General features: G+C 40.2%; 1 protein-coding gene across 7 annotated transcripts in view; it reads right to left on the bottom strand.

The window, feature by feature from the left end:
- The window catches only part of FTO (FTO alpha-ketoglutarate dependent dioxygenase), a 373,774-nt gene that overhangs the window by 204,963 nt on the left and 145,745 nt on the right, over positions 1-23,066 (bottom strand). For all 7 annotated transcript variants that reach the window (XM_027092184.1, XM_027092188.1, XM_027092190.1 and 4 more), the window contains exons 5-7: positions 15,090-15,169; positions 7,528-7,671; positions 684-803 (exon numbers count right to left, since the gene is read on the bottom strand). In XM_027092184.1, coding sequence (XP_026947985.1) covers positions 684-803; positions 7,528-7,671; positions 15,090-15,169 — 344 coding nt within the window. The remainder of the gene's footprint in view (positions 1-683; positions 804-7,527; positions 7,672-15,089; positions 15,170-23,066) is intronic.

The following is a 23,066-nucleotide window of genomic DNA, read 5'->3' as shown; positions in this document are numbered from 1 at the left end:
CCCCCCTGGTGGTGCAGTGGTTAAGAATCCGCCTGCCAATGCAGGGGACACGGGTTCGAGCCCTGGTCCGGGAATATCCCATATGCCGCGGAGCAACTAAGCCCGTGCGCCACAACTACTGAGCCTGTGCTCTAGAGCCCATGAGCCACAACTACTGAAGCCCATGCACTCAGAGCCCGTGCTCTGCAACAAGAGAAGCCACCGCAATGAGACGCCCGCGCACTGCAACGAAGAGTAGCCACTGCTCACCACAACAAGAGCCCGCGTGCAGCAACAAAGACCCAACGCAGCCAGAAATAAATAAAATAAAATAAAAAATAAATCTATTCTTTTTCAGATTCTCTTCCATTATAGATTATTATAAGATATTGAATATAGTTCCCTGTGCTACACAGGTCTTTGTTGTTTATTTTATTTATAGTAGCATGTATCTGTTAATCCCCAACTCCTCATTTATCCAGCCCCGCCTCCCCTTCCCCTTTGGGAACCTGAAGTTTGTTTTCTATGTCTGTAAGTCTATTTCTGTTTTGTAAATAAGTTCATTTGTATCATTTTCTTTTTAGATTCCACATATAAGCGATATCATATGATACTTGTCTTTCTCTTGCCTTTACCCATGCAAATTAGGCAGCCGAGGATTGCCGGAGCACAACATCCCAGGAAACCCGGTCCCAGATACTTACCAGGCCTTCCATCTTCTTCCACAGCTCTTCCAGCTGAGTCATAGGTTGACACCACCAATCGGTGCACCTTTTGTATCGATTGCCTTGAAACCAAAACTGTCTCAGCCACTCAAACTCGACCTGGGGATCATAAAGACAAGACTGTGGTTATAATGCCACCATGATGGACAATCAAGGACAGTAAACTTCATCACTCAGTTCTCCTCCAGTAACTTCACAGTCATAGGGTGAGAAAAGGTGAGAAAAGCTCAGCCTAACCAGTTCCCAATATAACTTGGAGTCTCCTGAGCCTTTTTGCAAGTCAGGAGGAGAGTAGTCTTAAAGCTTACTGAAGGCTTCCCTGGTGGCTCAGTGGTTGCGAGTCCGCCTGCCTGTGCAGGGTACACAGGTTCGTGCCCCCATCTGGGAAGATCCCACATGCCCCAGAGCGGCTGGGCCCGTGAGCCATGGCCGCTGAGGCTGCACATCCGGAGCCTGTGCTCCGCAACGGGAGAGGCCACAACAGTGAGAGGCCCGCGTACCGCAAAAAAAAAAAAAAAAGCTTACTGAGACAACCCAGGTTGTTGGTTGGTTCATCACTCGGACATGAGGAAACTATAAGTCAATCAACAACAAATCCTGAGATCCTAAAGTTTACAGCAGCCTGCACTGTGTAGGATGGGAAAGATATAATCAAACAAAGTATGTTTTCATTAAATATCTTTCTTAAAGACCTAGTATTAAGAGCAAAACACAGCCACATATTAGAAGATATCAATTTTAAGTTTCTTAGATCTAAAATAAACAAAGAATTTACCCATGGGCCAGGAGGGGCTGGTGGTAACATCAACTCAGATAACTTGAACAATATAAAGCTAATTACAGCGGCATAAAACCTACGGAGCCATTTAAATTGTCACTTTCAGTTCAGTCAGGGCAAATGACAATAGGTAAAAAGAACAGGAAAGACACTACTAATTTATTTTCCTTCCTATGAACCTAGTACGGTAAACTTCAAATATTTGCCTCCTTAGCATCATTCTACTCTAGCCAAACCCCATTATTCATTTGATAATCCATTCCCTTCCCCAGTCTCAGTCCATGTGGTCTGGGTAAAGCTCCAGCTCTTATACCAGGAGTGGAATGTGCAACCCAATCTGAGCCAATCAGCCCACCACACTTCTCCTAGTCACATAACTGGGTTTGGGGGAAACAGGCATATGTTCAATCAGAGTAAGTCTTGAGACTGTCAGAAGATACAGGAAGAGGATTCTTCAAACATTTTGCAGAATGGGAAGAATGGGGGCAACACAGTAGGAAGCAGCTGCAAGAGGAACAGTTAAAAACCGGGTCCTGGTGGCATCAACTGACCCTTGATCAAGCTATTCCTGAAGCCCTTTTTGCTTAACTAATTCGGGTTGAGTTTTCTGCTTCCTGCAATTGAAATAATCCCAATATGTGTAGGTGAGAGGCTGAGTAAAGCTTTGAAAGAATAAGAAATTGTTTCCTATTTTCTTTCACTCATCTCCAACTTGAAAATCAAATTTTACAATCAAAGTACAACTTCATTCATCCCAAAGCTCTTTCTACCTCTGTTGTCTCAAGAAATGTAGAGCTTTCACAGCTTAATGTTGAGTAAGGTTGGCTTTGCTAAGGTAATCATGTTCCATATACAGGCACAGAGCTATTATAAGCTTCACCTGTTACCACAAAGAATTTTTTTTGTTTTGTTTATCCATATTGAACTTTCATGAGGCAAACAAAAGCAACTTGTGAAGATTTAACATTGGTGAAAATGGCTCAAATAACTAATCTGAGAACACCAAGTCATATGAAAGGGTTTTAGTTTACATTAACTAAATGTTTGTTTGATACGTAGAACTGATTTCAGTTAAAGCTGTTTAAACAGAAAAAAAAAAGAGGAATGTAGACAATATTCAGACAATAGTTGTTAAACCTTATCTGCAGTATTAAAAGACAGTGGTTAACAGAGGTAAACTTAACTGCTTTGAAAGGAAAATGAATACAAATGTAGTTCAACTTCTCTTTAGATGCAGGTTTAACAACATAATTTGTTACAAGAAAAAAAGAGTTCTTTTTAATAGATTTCACATAAAATTTATTCACACTATAGGAACAACCTGTCAGCAAAGCATCAAGCCCTATGTTTGGGAGAGCTGAAAGGGTTTTTCTATCTTTGGGTTGGTTTTTTCCATCATAACAACAAAACATATAAACCTTGGCAACCATGATATCCCAGGAAACAAAATAATTATCATACGTAATTAGTTCATTCTGCCTTTAAAGGTACAATAGAGTCTGGATTTCAGTAAATGAAAACTCAGAAGCAAGGAGAGGGGCATACCTGGAAACACTGCTGTTGGACAAGAGAGCAAAGAAAGACCCTGTCCATTTTAGCAAATAATGACTTTATCTTCCTCCTTAGATGCCCAACTATCTTTTGAAGCAGACAGTGTCATGGTTAAGAATAAGGGTTCTGGAGTCAGTTCATATCTGGGCTCCACTACTGAATAGTTCTGTCATCTGTAAAATAAGGATAATTACATAATCACCACATAGGTTTGTGGTGAGGATTAAGTGGGTTAATAATGAACAGCCGACCATATGCCAGGCACTTGGTAGATACTAAGAAAACAGACCAAATGAGGCCACAAGGCCCACCACTTACTGTCCTCAAGAATCTCACAATCCTATGAAATCTTCTGAGCAAGAGAAGTTTTAACAATCATGTCAATTCATGCTCACCCCCGTTCCACGGAGGCCAGTCAGAAAAGTTCAACCCTGAAACTTATTCCCAACAGAGTTTTTTTTTCAGGGGTGGAAGTACTGCCCATGAGATACAATCTTTGTGGGCATCAAACCCATTGGCATGTATTTTAATCAACTCCATAACCTGACTTTTTCACTTCGATGTTGTGGGCAAAAAATATTACAGGATATTCATCCAATGCCACCCTCACCAGTGCTAACACTGCCAAGAGAAGCAGTTGCCTCCCTCCTTAAAATTAATTAAGGAAGCAAAATATACTTCCAGCTGCTTGATTCAGTTTGGGTTACCAAAAAAAAAAAGGTGTGCACCCCTCCACCCCAAACTCTGGGGATGAGGACGGAAAGCTGCAGCCACAGGGTGGATGCTGCATGAAAACCAAAGGGTCAGGATTCAGAACAGAACAGAAGCTTTATTACTTCAAGGCTAAAAACAATCACAGTCTCACCATATTGACTGACTGATAACGTGCTAGCCATGACAGGAGGAGGGTCTTCATCCCTTCTCCAGAGTGCAGTCCCTCCCGGGAGGCTCACAGCTTCCGGAACTCTCTTGAGGTGCTCTTGGGGTTCATGATGCTTTTAAAACAAACTCCCAGGTTTCAGACATGCACTTAATGGAAATTCCCTATTATTCAATCTTTGGTGCAGTGACAATACAAAGATACCTAATGCCCACAGGTATCAGAAGGCACAGTGACAGCCTAGGGAACTTGCAGGATCTTGAAGGACCTTCTGAATCATCAAAGAAAAATGAACACACGTTCACAATAGTGTTAGTTACGTAGCTGTGACCCAGAGAAACATCTCTAGAACCTTCCTATTTCACCTGCACCTGCCTTCTCCATGGAATAGTCAAAAAGAAAAAGGTCAGGGCTTCCCTGGTGGCGCAGTGGTTGAGAGTCTGCCTGCCAATGCAGGGGACACGGGTTCGAGCCCTGGTCTGGGGGGATGCCACATGCCGCGGAGCAACTGGGCCCGTGAGCCACAATTGCTGAGCCTGCGCGTCTGGAGCCTGTGCTCCTCAACAGGAGAGGCCCGCACACCGCGATGAAGAGTGGCCCCCGCTTGCCACAACTAGAGAAAGCCCTCGCACAGAAACAAAGACCCAACACAGCCATAAATAAATTAATTAATTAATTAAAAAAAGAAAAGAAAAAGGTCAATCAAGAAAAGCTTTTCATTTAAACCAATTCCTGTAAAAAGCAAATCTATCAAAATAAACTTTAAGACTTTCTATATAAAAAAAAAAAAAAAAAAGAAAAGCTTTTCTCCTAGAAATGTCTAGAAAAAGTCTGAAGGGGAAGCACAAACAGAATCCACCCACCTACCTGAACCTTAGTCACTGGACACTTAGGCATTGGGGAGCAAAGTCTGAAAGATTCCAAAACCGTACTTCTGAGTCACCACAGCACTGCATAGTTGGAAATCATTCCCAACACTCTTACAGGTAAGCAGATGACACCTACTTCTGCCAAGTTAGTGTGGGTCCTTGATTTGGTCCCAGGTCAGCTTATGCATTTCCCTCAAGATGCCCATTGGGCATCATGCCCATCATGCCCATGTGGGAACATGCCCATTGGGGTCAGTGCTCACTGTAATCAATGAAATAGGTTTTTTCATGGAGAAAGACATGAGACCAGGAAGAGATGCTAAGGTCCAATTTACAAAGAGCTACCCAATGAAAGCCCTTTCCCAGTAGCTGTAAGGAAGACGCAGGTCTGATCAGAACAAAATGAGAACCAAATGATGACATCAAATAGTAAATTTTCCTAGGGGAAATTTACCAGGTGACAAGACTGAATTCCATATTTTATGATTTTTAAGAAGGAAAACAGACTATTTTATAAACACAGAGGAAGGTTCTGCTTATACCTCACCAAAAATCTTTTTAAGCGTCTTAAATTGGAAAAAAAAATCTTCTTAAGGTACTCAGTTCCAATCTCCAAAGTCCCCAAATTGTTTAGCTAGAAACTATCTAAGACAAAGAAAACCAACCACTTCTAAACCGACACAGCCCAAAAGACTGCAGACATGAAACCAAGGGCTTCATCCTATAATTAGTCCAGCAAAGGCACATGGCCTTTAAGAAAGAGGAAAGCAAACAGTAAGAACCATGGAAAGGATTATAGACATTTGTGCTCTCATTCAGCAACAGAACCCAGAAGAGCGTGAGCACGCCAACTTGCGTGGCCAAAGGAGAGTATCTGATGATGTGTCCTGACATATGGAACTCATTCTGAAAGTAAGAAGATGACCTTGAAGAATCAAAGACTGGGGGATTAGAGAAGACTGGCACACATGTTACTCAGATTCAAGACCTCCCTATTCAAGCCGAGGAGCAGCTCGTAAGATAAGTAAATATCTTTTTAAAGATATTACATGGCACTGTGGGAACACTGTTCTCCTCTGCTCAAACCCCCTCAGTGGCTCGCTATAACCCTCAGAGTAAAAAGGAAAGCCCTTGTCCTTAGAGACACCTCCAACGACTGATACAATCTGCCGTTCCCCATCCCCTCACACCACCTCCGTGACCTCATCTCCTGTAACTAACAGCCTCACTCCCACCACTCACAGCAGACCGTCCCTGAACTAGTCCACGAACACCAGGCATTCTCCCACCCGCACGGCCCTTGCAGTGGTGTCTCCCTCGGCCTGAAATGCTGTTCCCCAGAAAACCACATGGCTCTCTTCCTCAACCTTGGACAAAGGACATCTTGTCAGCGGGAGTGTTCTCTGCTTCTCTCAATCTCCATTACCTTGCCCTGTTTGGTTTTTCCTGTACCACTTATCAACTTCTAACATACTGTGTAACAAACTGATGTAGTGTGTTTATTATTTATTGTCATCTCCCTGCACTAGAATGTCTATTTTATTTACCAACATATCCGAAAGCACCCAGAAAGAGTGCCTCGCGCATGCTCAGCAATTATTTATTGAGATGATTGAGAACATTTTTGTACTCCAATTCTCCACCAATCCTTCTAATTATTTCAAAGAAAAAGTCTTTGATGATAATCTTCAAAGATTCTCTACCACTTGGTAATCTCTTTTTGACTTTCATTTCAATGGGTTTTTTTGGGGGGGGGCGAGTATTATTTACCCACCATAAAATTCGCCCATTTTCAGTGTAGAATTCAATGACTTTTAGAATGTACAGGAAGTTGCGCACTAATCTTCCTTCTTAACGTGAAGAATAGAGACTGTAGGCTCTGAACCTTCTCCGGCCAAAAGCATCTGCTGGAATAGTATAACACTGCTGTTTTCACAGGCTAGAGTTTTCTGGTTACTTTTTCTTTTGGATAGTGATACCAGCTTTCCACTTAAAAGTGGTAATATAAAGCTTCCTTTTTAAAAACTTTAATTTACATAAAAAATGAGTTGATTCTTTTAAAAGTATTGAAGAGATAACAATATATGTAGTCCAAAGACAGAGCAAAAATTGAAAACGTATTAATGAAACTAACAAAGTTTTTGAAACACTGACTCATGGATCCAGACATGCTGGTCCCACAGACTGCAGAATCGCTACTAATTTCCTGAACAAAAGGCAAGGCTCCAAAGGGTCCACCAGCTCCAAGGATCCACCTTCAGTTTCCATCAGTCCTTGCTGGAAGATTATCCTTCATGGGTCTCTTGTTTGTGTTTCTACATGTCTTGCCCTTTGCTTCACACTCTCATTGCAAGGATGTCTTTATAGTGAACACGCTTGGAAGAGAGAGTTTCTCCCTCCAGAATAAAGGGTAGGATTGCTAACAGACTTGGAGGATAAAGATGTGTCTTGATCTGGAGCAAACGACAGACATGCCTACTGCCCATCATGGAAGAGTCGGGTTACCTCAGGTCAGGCTCCTCTTCTAGAACACAACCCCTCCAGTGCACATGTTATCCAGCCCACTGTGCGTTACCCTGTGGAAACAGAGGCTTGGAGAACTGGCACAAAAATGCTCATGCTCTGGCTACTGCTATTGTAAGTAATGAACCATCCCTTGTCTCTTATACTCATAGCAAACTGTGGCCGAATAACTTGTTAGCTAGCAAGTAGGAGAGAAACTTCACAGTTCTTGAAAGTCCTTACCTCGTTGTGGATTTCTTCTCCGTGTTTCAAAACCACTGGCTCCAAGGATTTCAAAGAGACCTCACCATTGTCCGCCTCATCACGGATATTCTGCAGGGCCAACTGGCAGCGCTGTAAGATGTAATCCAAGGTCCCCGTTGCGCACTGCAGAGATAGAACCAGCCACCGAGATGGTAAGCAAACTCCAAGATTACCATCCCTCTCTTCCTAGGACGTCTGTCCCCTTCCCGGACCTGTCGCCCTCACAGGTCAGCCTATGCTCCTCAACTTAAGAATGACTCTAGTAGCTTTCTCCTTGGGCTCTGTGCTGCCAGCTTGGCCGTCACCTGGGTCACTCATCTTGCTGCTTTTTATTACATGGGCTTCATATCTCCAAAGAGTAGGCTCCCTGAAGGCTAAAGCCCTGTTTCAAAATGTATACACTATACATATACTGCAGCACCTAGAACTGAGTCTTAAATATAAAAGAAACTTAGTAAGTAGTTATTGGAGGAATAACTAATTAGCCAAGAAGTCAAGAACACTGACTTTATCTCAAGTGCCCTGCACCTAACAATGGGGAAAAAACGGTAACCAGACTGAAGAACTGGTTCAAAAGTACACAAAATAGAACAGCAATGGAGAAAAAAAATGAAGTTATAAACACAGGGCAAAGAACTCATTTTCCTTTTCTGCGGAAAGCTTACGCTAGGCAGTTGCAAGTCTGCCTTGGCAGAAGAGATTCTTCAGATAATGGAGAATATGTGGCTCATACCCTCAAGGCATGTTGAAAGGCATAACTTAGCGCCCGGGTATCAGCAAAGGCACAGATAACTAGTCCATCCCTCTCTAAGTCTGTGGGAGCAAAACAGAGGTCAAATGGACACACTCCCTCTTTGAATGAGCATATGTCAGAAAAGAAGAGGATGCAGGTGGAGTGTGCATCCGCTTGTTTTGATAATGACACGATTTCCTAGAATGAGAAAATGCCAGCTGTAAATATCCTTTAGACCCAATGAGGGAAATGTCTCCCCAGAGTATTTTTATTTTAATATTTACAATTTAAATGGATCCCTTCGAATAACCTTGAAGGCTAATCCCCTGGTACAAAATTTCTTTGCACAGTTACTGCCACTTGATACAATGTGACCTGGGCATGCCTGGGGGAAAAAAATGAAGTTTCTGTGCCACAAACAGAAGCTTGACTAATATGTGTTTTAATATGAAGATCCCAAAGTGTGGGGAGCAGAAGGGCAGTGGCTCCAATTTACTAAAAGAAAAAACAAAAAATGGAAATGAATTACCACTCACTTTTGTCCCACAGACAACCCTACATTTTTAAAATGACATTCTGTCTATAAACATACTCTACCCGCACCTTTACTTTCCCAAGTATGGAGTAACCTATATAAGAGGTAATTAATTGAAATGCCATCTACTATAATAAAAGATTAAAAACAACACAAAATTTCCCATCAATAAAAGACCAGTTAAACAAACTCTGGTGGAGCCATGATTGCAACCAAAAAAAAGAAGGAGGGGGGAATATATATATTTTTCCTGGGTGATTAGAGTTCATCTGATGTAAAGAACCTATAATCAGGCCTAGTTTTTTGGGAGGGCATGGGGAGTGGAAACAGTTTTATTGAGATATAAAATTCACATGTCATAAAATTTACCCACTTAAAGCATACAATTCAATGTCTTTTAGTATATTCACAGAGTTGTGCAACCATCACCACAGTTAACTTTAGAACATTTTTATCACTCCAGAAAGAAACGCTGTACCTTTTAGCAGTCACCCCCTCCCATTTCTACCAGCCTTCCCAGCCCTAGGCAACCACTAATCTACTTTATGCGTCTACAGATTTGACTGGTCTACTCTGGATATTACATATAAATGAAATCATACAATGTGTGGTCCTTTGTGACTGGCTTCTTTCACTTAGTATATTTTCAAGGTTCATCCATGTTGTCCATGTGTCAGTACCCCGTTCCTGTTTATTGCCAAATTATCATTCAACTGTACAGATACGCTGCCTTTTGTTTCTCCATTCGTTAGGTGATGAACATTTGGGCTGTTTCCACTTTTTGGCTATTATGAATTAAGCTACTGTGAACATTCATGTACGAGTTTTCACTTCTCTTGGGTGTGTACACTAGGCATGGAATTGCTGGGCAATAAGGTAACTCTGAATTTAACCTTCTGAAGGTTAAATTTTCCAAAGTGGCTGCGCCATTTTACATTCCCTCCAGCAATGTATGAGGGTTCCAATTTCTGCACATCCTCACCAACACCTGTTACTGTGATTCTGATTATACCTATTCCAGCGGGTGTGCAGTGGTATGTCATTGTGGTTTTGATTTGCATTTCCCCAATGACTAATGATGGTGAGCATCTTTTCATGTGTTTTAGGCCGCTTGTATATCTCCTCTGGACACATGTCTATTCATAGCCTTTATCAGTTGAAAAAGTTGGATTATTTCTTTTTAATCATTGAGCTGTAAGAGTTCTTATATAAATCTAAATATGGGCACCTTGTGAGATGTATGATCTGCAAATATTTTCTCCCATTCTGTCTTTTCACGTTTGTGATGGTACCCTTTGACGCATAAAGTTTTTAACTTTGATAAAGTCCAATTCACCTATTTTTTCTTTGATGGCTTATGCTTTTGTATCATATCTTAAAAAAAAATTCCCTACTCTAAGAACTGCATGTTGATAAGTAATTATCATCAAGGTTTACTAAAATAAAACAAAACAAAAAGTGCCGAATAGGGGCTTCCCTGGTGGTGCAGTGGTTGGGAGTCCGTCTGCCGATGCAGGGGACGCGGGTTCATGCCCCGGTCCAGGAGGATCCCACATGCCGCGGAGCGGCTGGGCCCGTGAGCCATGGCCGCTGAACCTGCGCGTCCGGAGCCTGTGCTCCGCAACGGGAGAGGCCACAATAGTGAGAGGCCCTCGTACCGCAAAAAAAAATAAAAAAAAAAAGGGGGCAGAATACTGTGTAGACTACCATTTATATAAGAAATTTTAAAAATTACATATGTGTTTGCTTATATATGTATTAAGTATCACTGAAAGGATAACAAAAATCTGATAACGTTGGTTGCCTCTGGGGAAGAGGAGCTGGCTGGTGTGAGGAGAAATAGGTTTTAACTGTACACTCTTAGGTACTTTTTGAGTTTTGAACCATTTGCGTAACTATCTATTCAAGATATAATTATACATAGAATTTAAATTAAAAAAAACATATAATCTGTGTTGCATCCCAAGAACATTCTGTCACAACCAGAAAAAAACTAAAATCAAATAAAGGTCGAGAGTCATCAGACATACTCTAGTCACATTTTTGCAACTAAAAACTGAATAGATTTCTTCTGTGATTAACTAAAATGAATTTCAGAACAACATTTCCTTAAGACAATCTGTTTCCTACATATTGTGAATAGGCAGAAAATAGCGAATCATTTTGTTTGGCACAGAAAAGATGTCTAATTTAATACTGTATGAAGGAAAGGACATTTGTAGAACAAGTGAGGGCTATAAAGTTGCATGGATTTTTTTCTTCTCTGTATTGAGGGAAACCATAACGTAAACTATAGTGTTGGAGAAAAAAATCTTCCCTCTTCTATTACTGAAAACAATAATATAAGATGAAATTAGAAGTTTTAAATAAGATAAAAACATAATCCTGCCGTGCTCTATTTAAAATAAATTATTTTTATTGCGTGTAATTCTTCATCCACACACAGCTGTAATGAATATATACATATCAATGTACATGCTACTTTTCACTGTTTGTACATAGGTGTTCAAAACTGCCATGGTCAATGCTGCTGAATGAGGTGACATTAACAATTTAATTAGCAAGTCACATAATATAAAGGCATTAAGGTTCTGTCCAACTTTTCACTACTGTTAGTCATGCTAGATACATATCTTTTTATATATACTTCCTTTGAATTATTTCCTAGGTTTGATTCCTCAAAACAGTGTCATGAGATCAAAGATATGAATATTTTTATGGGGCTTTACACATATCCCCATATAGCCTTCCAAAAAATACACTAATTAGAAAAACTACCAGTAGGGTATGAATGTACAGTTTCACTGTAATTTTACCAGCATTGAATATTATCATTTTTGATTTTGGGTAGAAATAAAAAGTTAACCTTAAAATGATGATTTTTTAAAAAAAATTCCTTTTAACTTTAAAGCCTGTATACACAGGATCATGTAAAACAGAGTCAGCAAACCTTTTCTTAAAAAGGTCAGATGGTAGATATTTTAGGCTTGCAGGCCATAAGGTCTGTGTTCAACTACTCAGCTCTGCCATGGTAGCTCCAAAGCAGCCATAAACAATGCGTAAATAAGTGAGCGAGGCTGTGTTCCAATAAAACTTTATTTACAAAAAGAGCTGGCTGGCCCAAAAGCCATAGAACTTGCTGACCCTGATCTATAATATAGAAAGCAGGATAGTCACATCATTCACATTATGTATGTCTAATTAGTAAAGTATCATAAGCTTGAACTGAAGTAGAGATAATATAAAAGATACAGATTTGGGATTATATTATTATTATCACTATGCATATCCACCTCTTTTTTAAAAATTAATTAACGCTCAAAATTTTGCCTAAAAATTAGAAGGTACAAATACAGCTATGACTGAAGCAGAGAAAGCTAAACCTCAGGATATTCTGAAAGCACTGCTACTTTAGTTAAGATGGTCCACTTGGAAAAAAAGGAAATAAGGCCAGAGGGGTACTTTTCAAACTGCATTCTGAATGTGTGTATTTATCATAGGAGGTGGAGAAGGAAAGGTTTCCTGATCTCTCACACGTTTTAGTCCCAAATTTACATTTGTCTGCTGGACCTCTCCTCTTGGCAGCTCTGACTCAGCCTGTTCAAAACTGAACTACTGTCTTCCCCTCGTGTCTTAGATCCCTATTTCTACTTATGGTAATGTCATCTCCAAATCACCCAAGCTTGAAACCTCAGAGTCACCCAAAAGCCCAGCACATGACAAGCATCCAATAAAGCGTTACCTGGTTAGTGTGTTCATTCATTCACTCATTCATTCATCTGTTCATCCACTCACTCATTCATTCTTACATTCCTCCCTCCACTTCAATCAGTTACCAAGTCTGTCACTGTCTCCTACATTAGTCAAGGGAATTTCTTCTTTTTTCCTGTTGCCATGACCTTAGTTCAGACCAATAGGTTTAATTGATGTCTCTATCATTTTCATCTTCTTAAAGACATCTCCAATATGTCACTAGTGCGATAAATAAATCATCAGTAACCCCCACCTGAACCAACTTAAGTTAAAACACACCTAACCTGATATCCAAGATCTTTCACAGTCCAATCATTCAGGGATCAGCCTTTATCTGCCAACACTCCCTTTCTGGCATCCTGGGATTCAGTCAAAGTTGAGCCACTCAATACTCCCTTTGTATCCCCATCCCATTCTGATCACAAGATTTCCACCTAATGGGATAAGGACTTTTAAATGTCTTAAAATGTCCTAAAATCCCCTAATCCCTACATGTTCAAGTCTTACATGTCATGTCACTTGTGAAGCCTTATGCTGTTTGCTACTCTCTATTCTGCACTCTACCTGTGCACAAGTGTCTAAAAGAATACCTTGAGCACTGGGAATTTCAACGAAAGTTTGCAGAATGGATGAAAGAACTAAAATCACTTCCCTTCTTCTGAGTAGTAGCTTTCAGTTAATAGCAACACTTCCAATTAAAGACTCATTGATGACTTAAGTTCTCTTGCTTCATTACATACATTCTAGTGTATAAATGGAGACAGAATAGCCTTCCACACAAAGAGCTTTTGTTGTTCCTGTCTCCTACTAGCTTTTCATCAGGATAACTGAAAAGACAGTAGTAGTAATAGTAGTAGCAGCAGCAGCAGCAGTGGTAGTAATTTAATAATAGTAGTAGTGGCTAACATTCTTTGAATGCATACTCTATACCTGCCACTGTTCAAAAAGACTTACACGTATTAACTCACTTAATCCTCACAAGAACCCTATGAATTAAATATGATTGTTATCCTTATCAAATACATTTTGTGAAACTTCTTTTTCATCATTTTGTACCAACCCTCTGAGCACAGCACTAATCGTCTTGTCCACTCTTCCGGATTGGATTAGGAAAGGTGCAAAGATACACATAAGTAGCCACATACTCAAAAGAATTCTTAGGAGAGTTCTAGCTAGAAAGACAGAGGTCTATACCATCTTGTATCATACAAAAAATGAAGTCTTTTTTGTACAATACAAAGCACCTATTAGATGCTCTATAAATGCTTGCTCACTCTTTTTGGCCTGCCTTCACTCACTCCTTCCTTCCTTCCTAACAGAACTTACCTTTTTAGGTCTCTAAGATAATTATTTGTGCTTTTATCTATTTAATATTTGTCTCTCAAACTAAAATGGAAGTTCAGCAAAGCTAGTGGCCATACCTGTCATGTTGATGGCTCTCTCTCTCTCATGCCTCTAGTGCTACTGGGCACAGAACAGACACTCAAATATTTAGATGAATGATTGAATAGAAGAGAGAAGAAAGGGAGAAAAGGGGGAAGGAATGCTTGATGGGTTTGCTGGCATCTTGATTTAAACAGACACTCGTGTCCTCTCTGCCACCTAGCAAAATGACCAGTCCACTAGAAAAGCTACCTAAATACCAAAAGACATGACACTGCCTTATAGACTCACACAGTCTCAGGACTGGAAAGGTCTTGTGCTTGTGTTTCCCTGCCACTTTATTGTATCCCGTCTGCCCAACTTTCTCACACTGGTCCCCTTGTGGTACAATGAAAAGTCAAGCTATAAAAGCAAAGCACAGAAGACAAGCTTGGATACGAGGTCAAGTTGTAATCCTTTTCATGATCATTCCCCTGCTCTCTGGAACACTTCTTAACTGAGCACACACAATACTCCAGGGTGACTACTAAAGGCTTCCCTCATCTCTTAAGTTTCCATTCTGAACTAGTCTAATCAGCTGACTATCTGCCACTGCAAGTGCTGGCAGAATTTAGCAATAAAGTCTGGGTTAGAAACACAACTGGGGAGTTTGGAAATTCCCTGGCACCACTGTAACTTTCTCCTTAATTTACATTCACATGCCCGGAAGCCTGACCCAAAAGTTAAGGGAAATATAAATTCTCAACCATCTGAGCCCAGTCACAGCTAACACATGCACAAGCACACAAATCTACTATTTTGTTCTGGCCATCCCCTGCCCTTGACCTTGACAGATACAAACCCCTTAGAAAATCTCTAACCAGCGACACCTGCCAAGGTGCCCTCTTGCTGGCATCTTTTCCAAGAAACACAACCCCAAAGAAGCAAAATAGACTTATCCCAGGCTGTGAACACACTTTTCAAAACTGGGTCCAACACAACTCAAAGCTAAAAAAGCAAGTAAATAGAGGCTAAAGTCTAGTTAGATGGAAGCAATTTTCCTATCAAATATTCTTCCAAAGTTCTATGATAAGTTGCTCATGCGACCACTTCTGTCACATCCAATTAAGTTTGAGTCACATTTTTATTTACACTTACCTCTGCCACTCGGTGGGTGGAACTAAACCGAGGTGGTAAACCAGCCAAAACACAGTGTTGGTGGGTGGCATTGAGATCATCTGCAGGAAAAATACCAAAAATTAAAAAAAAAAAACAACAACACCCAACACACACTTATCAGTCACTGAATACTATTTCACTAAAATACAAAGTAAACAGTAAATCCATCATTCAAGAAGAATGACAAGAACAAAGAATTAACAATTACCATGTATTCTTTAAACCGTTCTTTGTAAGTAGGATGACATATATATATATATACATATATATATATATATATAGTCATATGGTATAAAACCATCAAAAACCATGATACTTTCAATAGTGAAAGGGGATGTTATTAATAATTATTGCAGGACAACAGGCATAAACCAGGACTGTCCTTAGCAAACAGGCTATAGGGTTACCCTACTTATTTGTAGTCTTATGATACCCACTCGCCACTATTTATGGGCTGAACTTCTTTCCCTTTCTCATGATACATCTAATTCTACCCATGCCTTTAGAATAAGCCAACTTTTTTTTGTATTATTTGGAGTTGAACATCTTTCATCTGAAAATCTGCCTCTTTCCTTCCCCAGTCAAAGTATCAATTTTGCCCTAACAATTTTCCAGGCAGCAAACCAACCAACTCAGCATGTTGCAAAGCTTTGGCTCTCAGAACAGAATTCAAGCCTACAGATTCACGACCCAAGAATGGAGAAGGTGGTGAATTCATCAGCTGAAGAATATGCCTAAAACCACATGCAGTGGGAGAAAAACCAATGGCCAAGTTGTTGCGTATTCTAAGAAATGATGCCACATGTGAGGCAAAATCTGTAACACCTCTGCTTAGGACATCACGTCCTCTATTATAAAGAAGAGAACCAAACTGTCCCCAGCAACACATGATTTCCTATGTAAGCAACAGAGGCTTCTTAGCAAGATACTGAGAAAGACAATGACTTAGACTAGGAAGCAAAGACCACCACACCCCCTACATGTCAGCAAAAACAACCTATAAAATTACCTCTAAACAGAAGAAAGGAAATGCAAAATGCCAACTGCAGGACTCCTGCTTATGGACATTATGGAGTAACCGTGACAAGGTTTACCTTCTTACCCTAAAAAATTATAAAACAGACCAAAAATAGGAAACAAAGGTTTCTGACACTGGAAAACAGTGACCCCAAAGATAGGAGAAATAAAATAGGTGAGCCTTAGTTTACTAGCTAGAAACAGTTTCAAAGTCACAGAGTAGGGATGGGGATGTCAGAACTCAGAGTTTTCAGTTTTCTCTCTTGCTGAGTTGTGAAGACAGAGACTACGTTTAGGAAGGCCAAGGCAGCAGGGATTTGTAAGGCAGAATACTGGAACAGAAGAACCCGCACAGGGAGAGACTAAGCAGACATCTACAGAAGGGTTCCTTCAAGTCTTTGGCTACGTATTCATCTGTGCATGTGTGGATGAAAACTTCCCACAGGCAGGAAAATAAGTTCCAGAAAGCTATAGACTAGACAAATCTCAGACCTCACATAGGGCCTGGAATACTCCATGTTCTCAGCAGCCAGAATGGTTCCTACTACCTGAGACAATAGAGTCTTTAGAAAAGCATAATCTTAGTAGTAGGGTTAAATAAGTACTATATTAAAGGCTGCCCCAGATCCACTTAAAAGCTTAAAAGCAAGCCTCGAAAGAATCTAACTTAGGGCTTCCCTGGTGGCGCAGTGGTTGAGAGTCTGCCTGCCAATGCAGGGGACACGGGTTCGTGCCCCGGTCTGGGAGGATCCCACATGCCGCAGAGCAGCTGGGCCCGTGGGCCATGGCCGTTGGGCATACGCATCTGGAGCCTGTGCTCCGCGGCGGGAGAGGCCGCAGTGGTGAGAGGCCCATGTACCGCAAAGAGAAAAAAAAAAAAAGAATCTAACTTATTCCACATAATTTAATTACTCACTAGAGCAAAGTCCAACACTACTTAAAAGAATATAACAAAATCAGGCGGGACTTCCCTGGTGGTGCAGTGGTTGAGAATCCGCCTGCCAATGCAGGGGACACGGGTATGAGTCCTGGTCCGGGTAGATCCCACATGCCGCAGAGCAACTAAGCCCATGTGCCACAACTACTGAGGCTGTGCTCTAGAGCCCACGAGCCACAACTACTGAGCCCACGAGCCACAACTACTGAAGCCCGCATGCCTAGAGCCTGTGCTCCACAACAAAGAGTAGAAGCTACCACAGTGAGAAGCCCACACACCACAACGAAGAGTAGCCCCCGCTCACCGCAACTAAAGTCCATGTGCAGCAACGAAGACCCAGTGCAGCCATAAATAAATAAAAATTTTAAAAACTAAAATAAATAAAGTAAAATAAAAATCACCTATGGCTCTCAGTACCCATAGGTTCAAAAAAAAAAACAAATAAAAACAAAATCAGGCACCAATAAATAAAATTTGCCATATCCAGCATTCAACCAAAAAGTAGCAGAGAGAAATAAAAGATATATGATATATATGACACACAAGATAAATACATATCTTTCTTTTTTATGTATGTATCTTTCATATATATAGAATATGAAGCTTCTAAAGATGAAAAACATAGTAAGTGAAATAAAAATCACATTGAGGAGATTAACAGCACTTTAGACACTGCAGAAGAAAAGATAAGTGAAGTAGAATACACAGGAACAGAAACAATCCCAAATGAAGCACACAGAGGAAAAACACTATAAAAAACTGAAAGAGCACCCATGCCCTATGAGACAATATTAAGCATTTTAACATAAATGTAATTTGAGTCTCAGAGGAGGGAGAATGACAGAAAAAAAAATTTTTTTTAATGATGACCAAAGAGAAAAATAAGAGCAAAGAACAAGGGCAACAAATAGAAAACATTAACAAATAAGATAGATATTAACCTAACTATATCAGTAATCACTTTAAATGTCAATGGCCTATGTATACTAATTAAAAGGCAGAGATGGTCAGAGTAGATGAAAAAACAAGACCCAACTATATATTGTCTATAAGAAACTCACTTTAAATATGAAGACACATATAGATTAAAAGTAAAGGGATGGAAAAAGATATATCATGGAAACACTAATCAAAAACAAAGCTGGAGTACCTATATGAATTTCAGACAGAGCAAAAGCAAGAAAAATTATCAGGGATATAGCGGGGCATTACGTAATGATAAAGGGGTAATTCTCCAAGAAGAGGTAACAGTCCTTAAGGTATATCTGTCTTATAATAAAGCAACAAAGTATGTGAGACAAGAACTAATAGAACAGCAAGAAGAAACAGACATATCCACTATTATAGTTAGAGACTTCAACATCCCCTAAAAGAAGTGAATAGATCCATCAGCAGAAAATTAGTAAGGACATAGTGGAACTCAAGAGTACCATCAATCAACTTAATTGACATCTATAGGTGACTTCATCCAACAACCACAGATTATGCAATGTTTTCAAGGTTATGTGAAACATTCATCAAAATAGACTACATTCTTGAACAAAAATCACACCTTTACAAATTTTTTAAAAATTGAAATCATACAATGTCTGCTCTCAGACCACAAAGAAAGTAAACTAGACATCAGTAACAGAAAGATAGCTGGAAAATTCTAAAATACTTAGAGAATAAAGAACACACTTCTAAATAACACATGGTCAAAGAAGAAATCACAATAGAAATTTTAAAATACTTTTAACCACATGAAGATAACAATACAAAATAGCAAAATTTGTGTGATGTCTAAAAGCAGGGCCAAGAGGAAAATCTGTAGCATTAAATGCATGTTAGAAAAGAAGAAAGATCTAAAATCAATAAGCTTCCACCTTAGGAAACAAGAAAAAGTAGAGCAAGTTAAATTTAAAGTAAGCAGAATAAAAGAAATAATAAAAATAAAAGCAGAAATTAATAAAATCAAAAAATATCCATAGAGAAAATCACTGAAATAAAGCTGATTCTTTGAAAAGATCAATAAAATCAATAAGCTTCTATGCAGGCAAAAAAAAAAAAAAGGACAGAACACACAAAAATAGGATATCACTATAGAACCTATGGATGTTAAAAGGAAAAGAAAGTAATAACATGAACAGTTCTATGCTCACAAACTTGATAAGCTAGATGAAATGGACCAATTCCTTGAAAGACACAATCTGCCAAAGCTCACACAAATAGAAATAGACAAACTGAATAGGCCTGTAGCTACTAAGGTAAATGAATCAATAAATAATAGCCTTTCAAAACAGAAACCTCCGGGCCCAAATAGGTGCACTGGTGAATTCTACCAAACATTTAAGTAAGAAATAATACCAACTCTTTACAATCTCTTCCAGAAGACTGAAGTGAAGGGAAGACTTCAATAGTCTCTTCAAAAGCGATGCTGGAACAACTGTACATCTCCATGCAAAAAAATACTCAAAATGGATTATAGACCTAAATGTAAAACGTGTACATATAAAACACTTAAGAGGAAATCTAGATGACCTTGAGGGTGACAGTGACTTTCTAGGTGCCACTGAAGGCACAATCCATGAAAGACAAAACTGATAAACCAGACTTCATAAAAATTAAAAACTGTTCTGTGAGAGACACCGTCAGGAGATTAAGAAGACAAACCTTGGACTCGTACAAAATATTTGCAAAGAACATGTTCTATAAAGAACTGTTACCTAAAATATACAAAGAACCCTTAAAACTCGACAATAAGAAAACAAACAACTCATTAAAAAATGGACAAAAGACCTGAACAGACAAAGAAGATAGACAGATTGTAATAAGCACATGAAAAGATGCTCCACTACCTTTGTCATGGAAGTGTAAATTAAAACAAATACCCACTACACAGCTATTAGAATGGCTAAAATCCAGAACACCAACAACATCAAATGCTGGTGAGGATGTGGAGCAACAGGAACTCTCATTCACTGCTGGTGTGTAGGCGAAATGGTACAGCCACTTTGGAAGACAGTTTGGCAGTTTCTTTCAAAATTAAACACGCTCTTACCATCAGACCCAGCAACCGCACTGCCTGATATTCACCTAAATGAGCTGAAAATGTGTCCCCACAAAAACCTGGTGACAGCAGGGGAGACGGTGAGCAGCGATCAGATTCAGAATGTTTTAGAGGAAAATAATAGGACCTGCTAATGGATGGGTAAGTGAAGGGACGGAAAGAGTGAAATTAAGAGCAACTTTTGGTATTTTCACAGGAACAACAGATTGAAGATGAGTAAGTCACAAAACATTTGGACACTGTATGAACAAAGAGCACAAGATGCAATGAAAGGTGAGGATAAAAACAGCAGTCATACATTTGGAGTATTAAAAGCAAATGTAAAGACAAGGAAAGCTAATATAGAGGATCAAAACAGATCCAACCTCTGCTGACTTGGATTCAAAAGTGTAGCTTATGGCCTGAAGAGGACTGAATGTCCATTCTCTTTCCCAGTTTGCTCTCTCTGAGGATTCTGGTTAAGGACACACCTGAGAATTTCTGGTAGATCTGAACTATTTTATCTAAAGGGGGATTCAAAGCCAAACAAACAAACAAAACAAAAACAAAAAGCAGGGGTTGGAGGAGTTTCCCCAGGTCCAGGTGCTCATAAAGAGTTGAAACAATTTCTAAGAAACACATAGATGCTGGGGACTTCCCTGGTGGTCCAGCGGTTAAGACTCCACGCTTCCAAGGCAGGGGGTGTGGGTTTGATCCCTGGTTGGGGAACTACGATCCCACACGCTGCATGGCACGGCCAAAAATAAAATAAAATTTAAAAAGGAGATCAAACAAACAAACAAAAGAAATACATACATGCCATTCTCACCTACCCAAATAAAAGCCTTATCACTCCCAGGCTATTAACAGTAGGCTCTAAAGACATCATAAGGAGGAAAACAAATCATCTTAATGAACAGATCTGTTAAGTGCTTTTGTTCCACTGAGGCGCCACTAATCTGAGGCAGGCCAAGTGGCAAACACAACATTAGAAGTAATACTCCAAGGCTTGTACCTTTATTTAAATCCTTGGCAACTCTCTAATCAAACAACTCTTTTGAGATTGCTCCCAAATGTCTCTAATCCTTTATGACTTTTAGAAAGAACCCCGGAATTTTCATTGAAGAGCTTCTAATTTATCTAAAATTCTAAGTCTATGAAAGTGGCTCAAACCTCATGGATTGTATATCTCACGTCTTAAAGGATACACTAAAGACATGCCCAGCTTTAAAGACTAATGCAAAAATTTTAGAAAGAAAACACTAAAGAATGCCTGTTTTCCAGAGCTATCTCAGAATACAGCTAAAAACTGACTCTCTACTCAAGTGGAATCAGAGTTTGTAGAATTTATTCAACAAAACAAATGGAAAAGAAGCTCTTACTCTTTGCAGGCTAAATGCTGCGTGCTCTATCAGTGGAACTCTGGACGTTCACTGTAGCATGAAATCTCATCTCATATATAAGAGATCACAGACGCAGTGGCATAATTGATGCTAGGGTGATCAATCCATGCCCAGGGCTTTCCTGGTTGTAACACTGAAGGCCCGAATCCTGAGATCCCCACTCTCACACCAGACAAACTGGGACAGTTGGTCACACTAAGTTTAACCCAGCCCGTATTTCCCCGGTTCTGTTGTCTAGTGTGTCACCAGAGGCTACTGCATCCCCAAATTTCTTAAAGTAACAATCAGGCGCTTGGCTAAAGGCACTCCTGAGCTAAATAAGCCCAATACTGAAATCCAATCTTCCCAGGTGCACACGATCACTGAAGCTTTTCATTCTTACTCACCTGTCCATTCTCATCCCTCAATCTTAATATTTATGACCTTATTTTTCCTAGATGTGGGGACATCCATGACTGAGAACGTTTTCAGAATTTAATAGCCAACGAAACGGGGGAGGGGACGCTTCCTGGCAAGACGACAGTAGAGACCCAGGCCTCTACCTACCCCATTCCTAGATTCCCAATGAGACGATCAATGAAATAGTAAAAGAATTTAAGACTTCCTTCAGTGCTCAACATTAGGGAAAGGTTCTCAATACGCCAGAAATTACAAGGAATTGTGCTGGATACAGTATAAGTGGAATGAGATGAAAGAAGGGCAGCACCCTAATGTAAATCAACTATATTTCAATTAAAAAAAAAAATACTGACGCCCTGGACCCACAACAGATTAGCTTCATCAGAATTTCTGGGGTTGGGTTTCCCCGGTGGTGCAGTGGATAGGAATCCACCTGCCAATGCAGGGGACATGGGCTCTAGCCCTGGTCCGGGAAGATCCCACATGCCGTAGAGCAGCTAAGCCCGTGCGCCACAACTACTGCAGCCCATGCACCTAGAGACTGTGCTCTGCAACAAGAGAAGCCACCATAATGAGAAGCCCACGCACCGAAATGAAGAGTAACCACGCTCTCCTCAACTAGAGGAAGCCCGCGTGCAGCAAAGAAGACCCAACGCAGCCAAAAAATAAATAAATAATAATAATTTAAAAATAGAATTTCTAGAGTTGAGGCCCAGGCACTGTATTCTTGAAAGTGCCCCACGGGATTCTCATGCAGAAGAGGGTTGAGGGGCACTGTCCTTGGGTAATGCTGACCAAAGCAGCTGCTTGTGTAGCATTTGGGGACCCCAATTCAAGAGCACTCATTTGGCCCCAATTTATTTACCTGGTATCCCTTTATGGCAGAAGCTGTACTAGGTTCTGGAGATGCAGAGTTGAATGACATGATCTTGTCCGTAAGGATTTTACCATGAAATGAGTGAGGTGAAACTGGCTAAGTGTTAGAACAGAGCTGGGCATGGGACATAGTGGAGGAACAAAGGGGGACTTAAAAAAAAAAAAAAAAAAAAAAAGGGCAGCATCCTGATAAATATATCAAGCAGATCCTGAGAGCAGTGCTCCCCCTCTAGCTCAGAAGGTGCAGAGCAGAAGGGCAGGAGAGGCTACAGGGCACCCAGAGGCCTGTAGCCTCT

Source organism: Aethalodelphis obliquidens, unplaced genomic scaffold, assembly GCF_003676395.1.
Source record: "Aethalodelphis obliquidens isolate GAN/ISIS:26980383/991018 unplaced genomic scaffold, ASM367639v1 scaffold75, whole genome shotgun sequence".
Classification (NCBI taxonomy): Eukaryota; Metazoa; Chordata; class Mammalia; order Artiodactyla; family Delphinidae; genus Aethalodelphis; species Aethalodelphis obliquidens.
The sequence above is the reverse complement of the archived record's forward strand: the minus strand, read 5'-3'. Positions and strand labels throughout refer to the sequence as shown.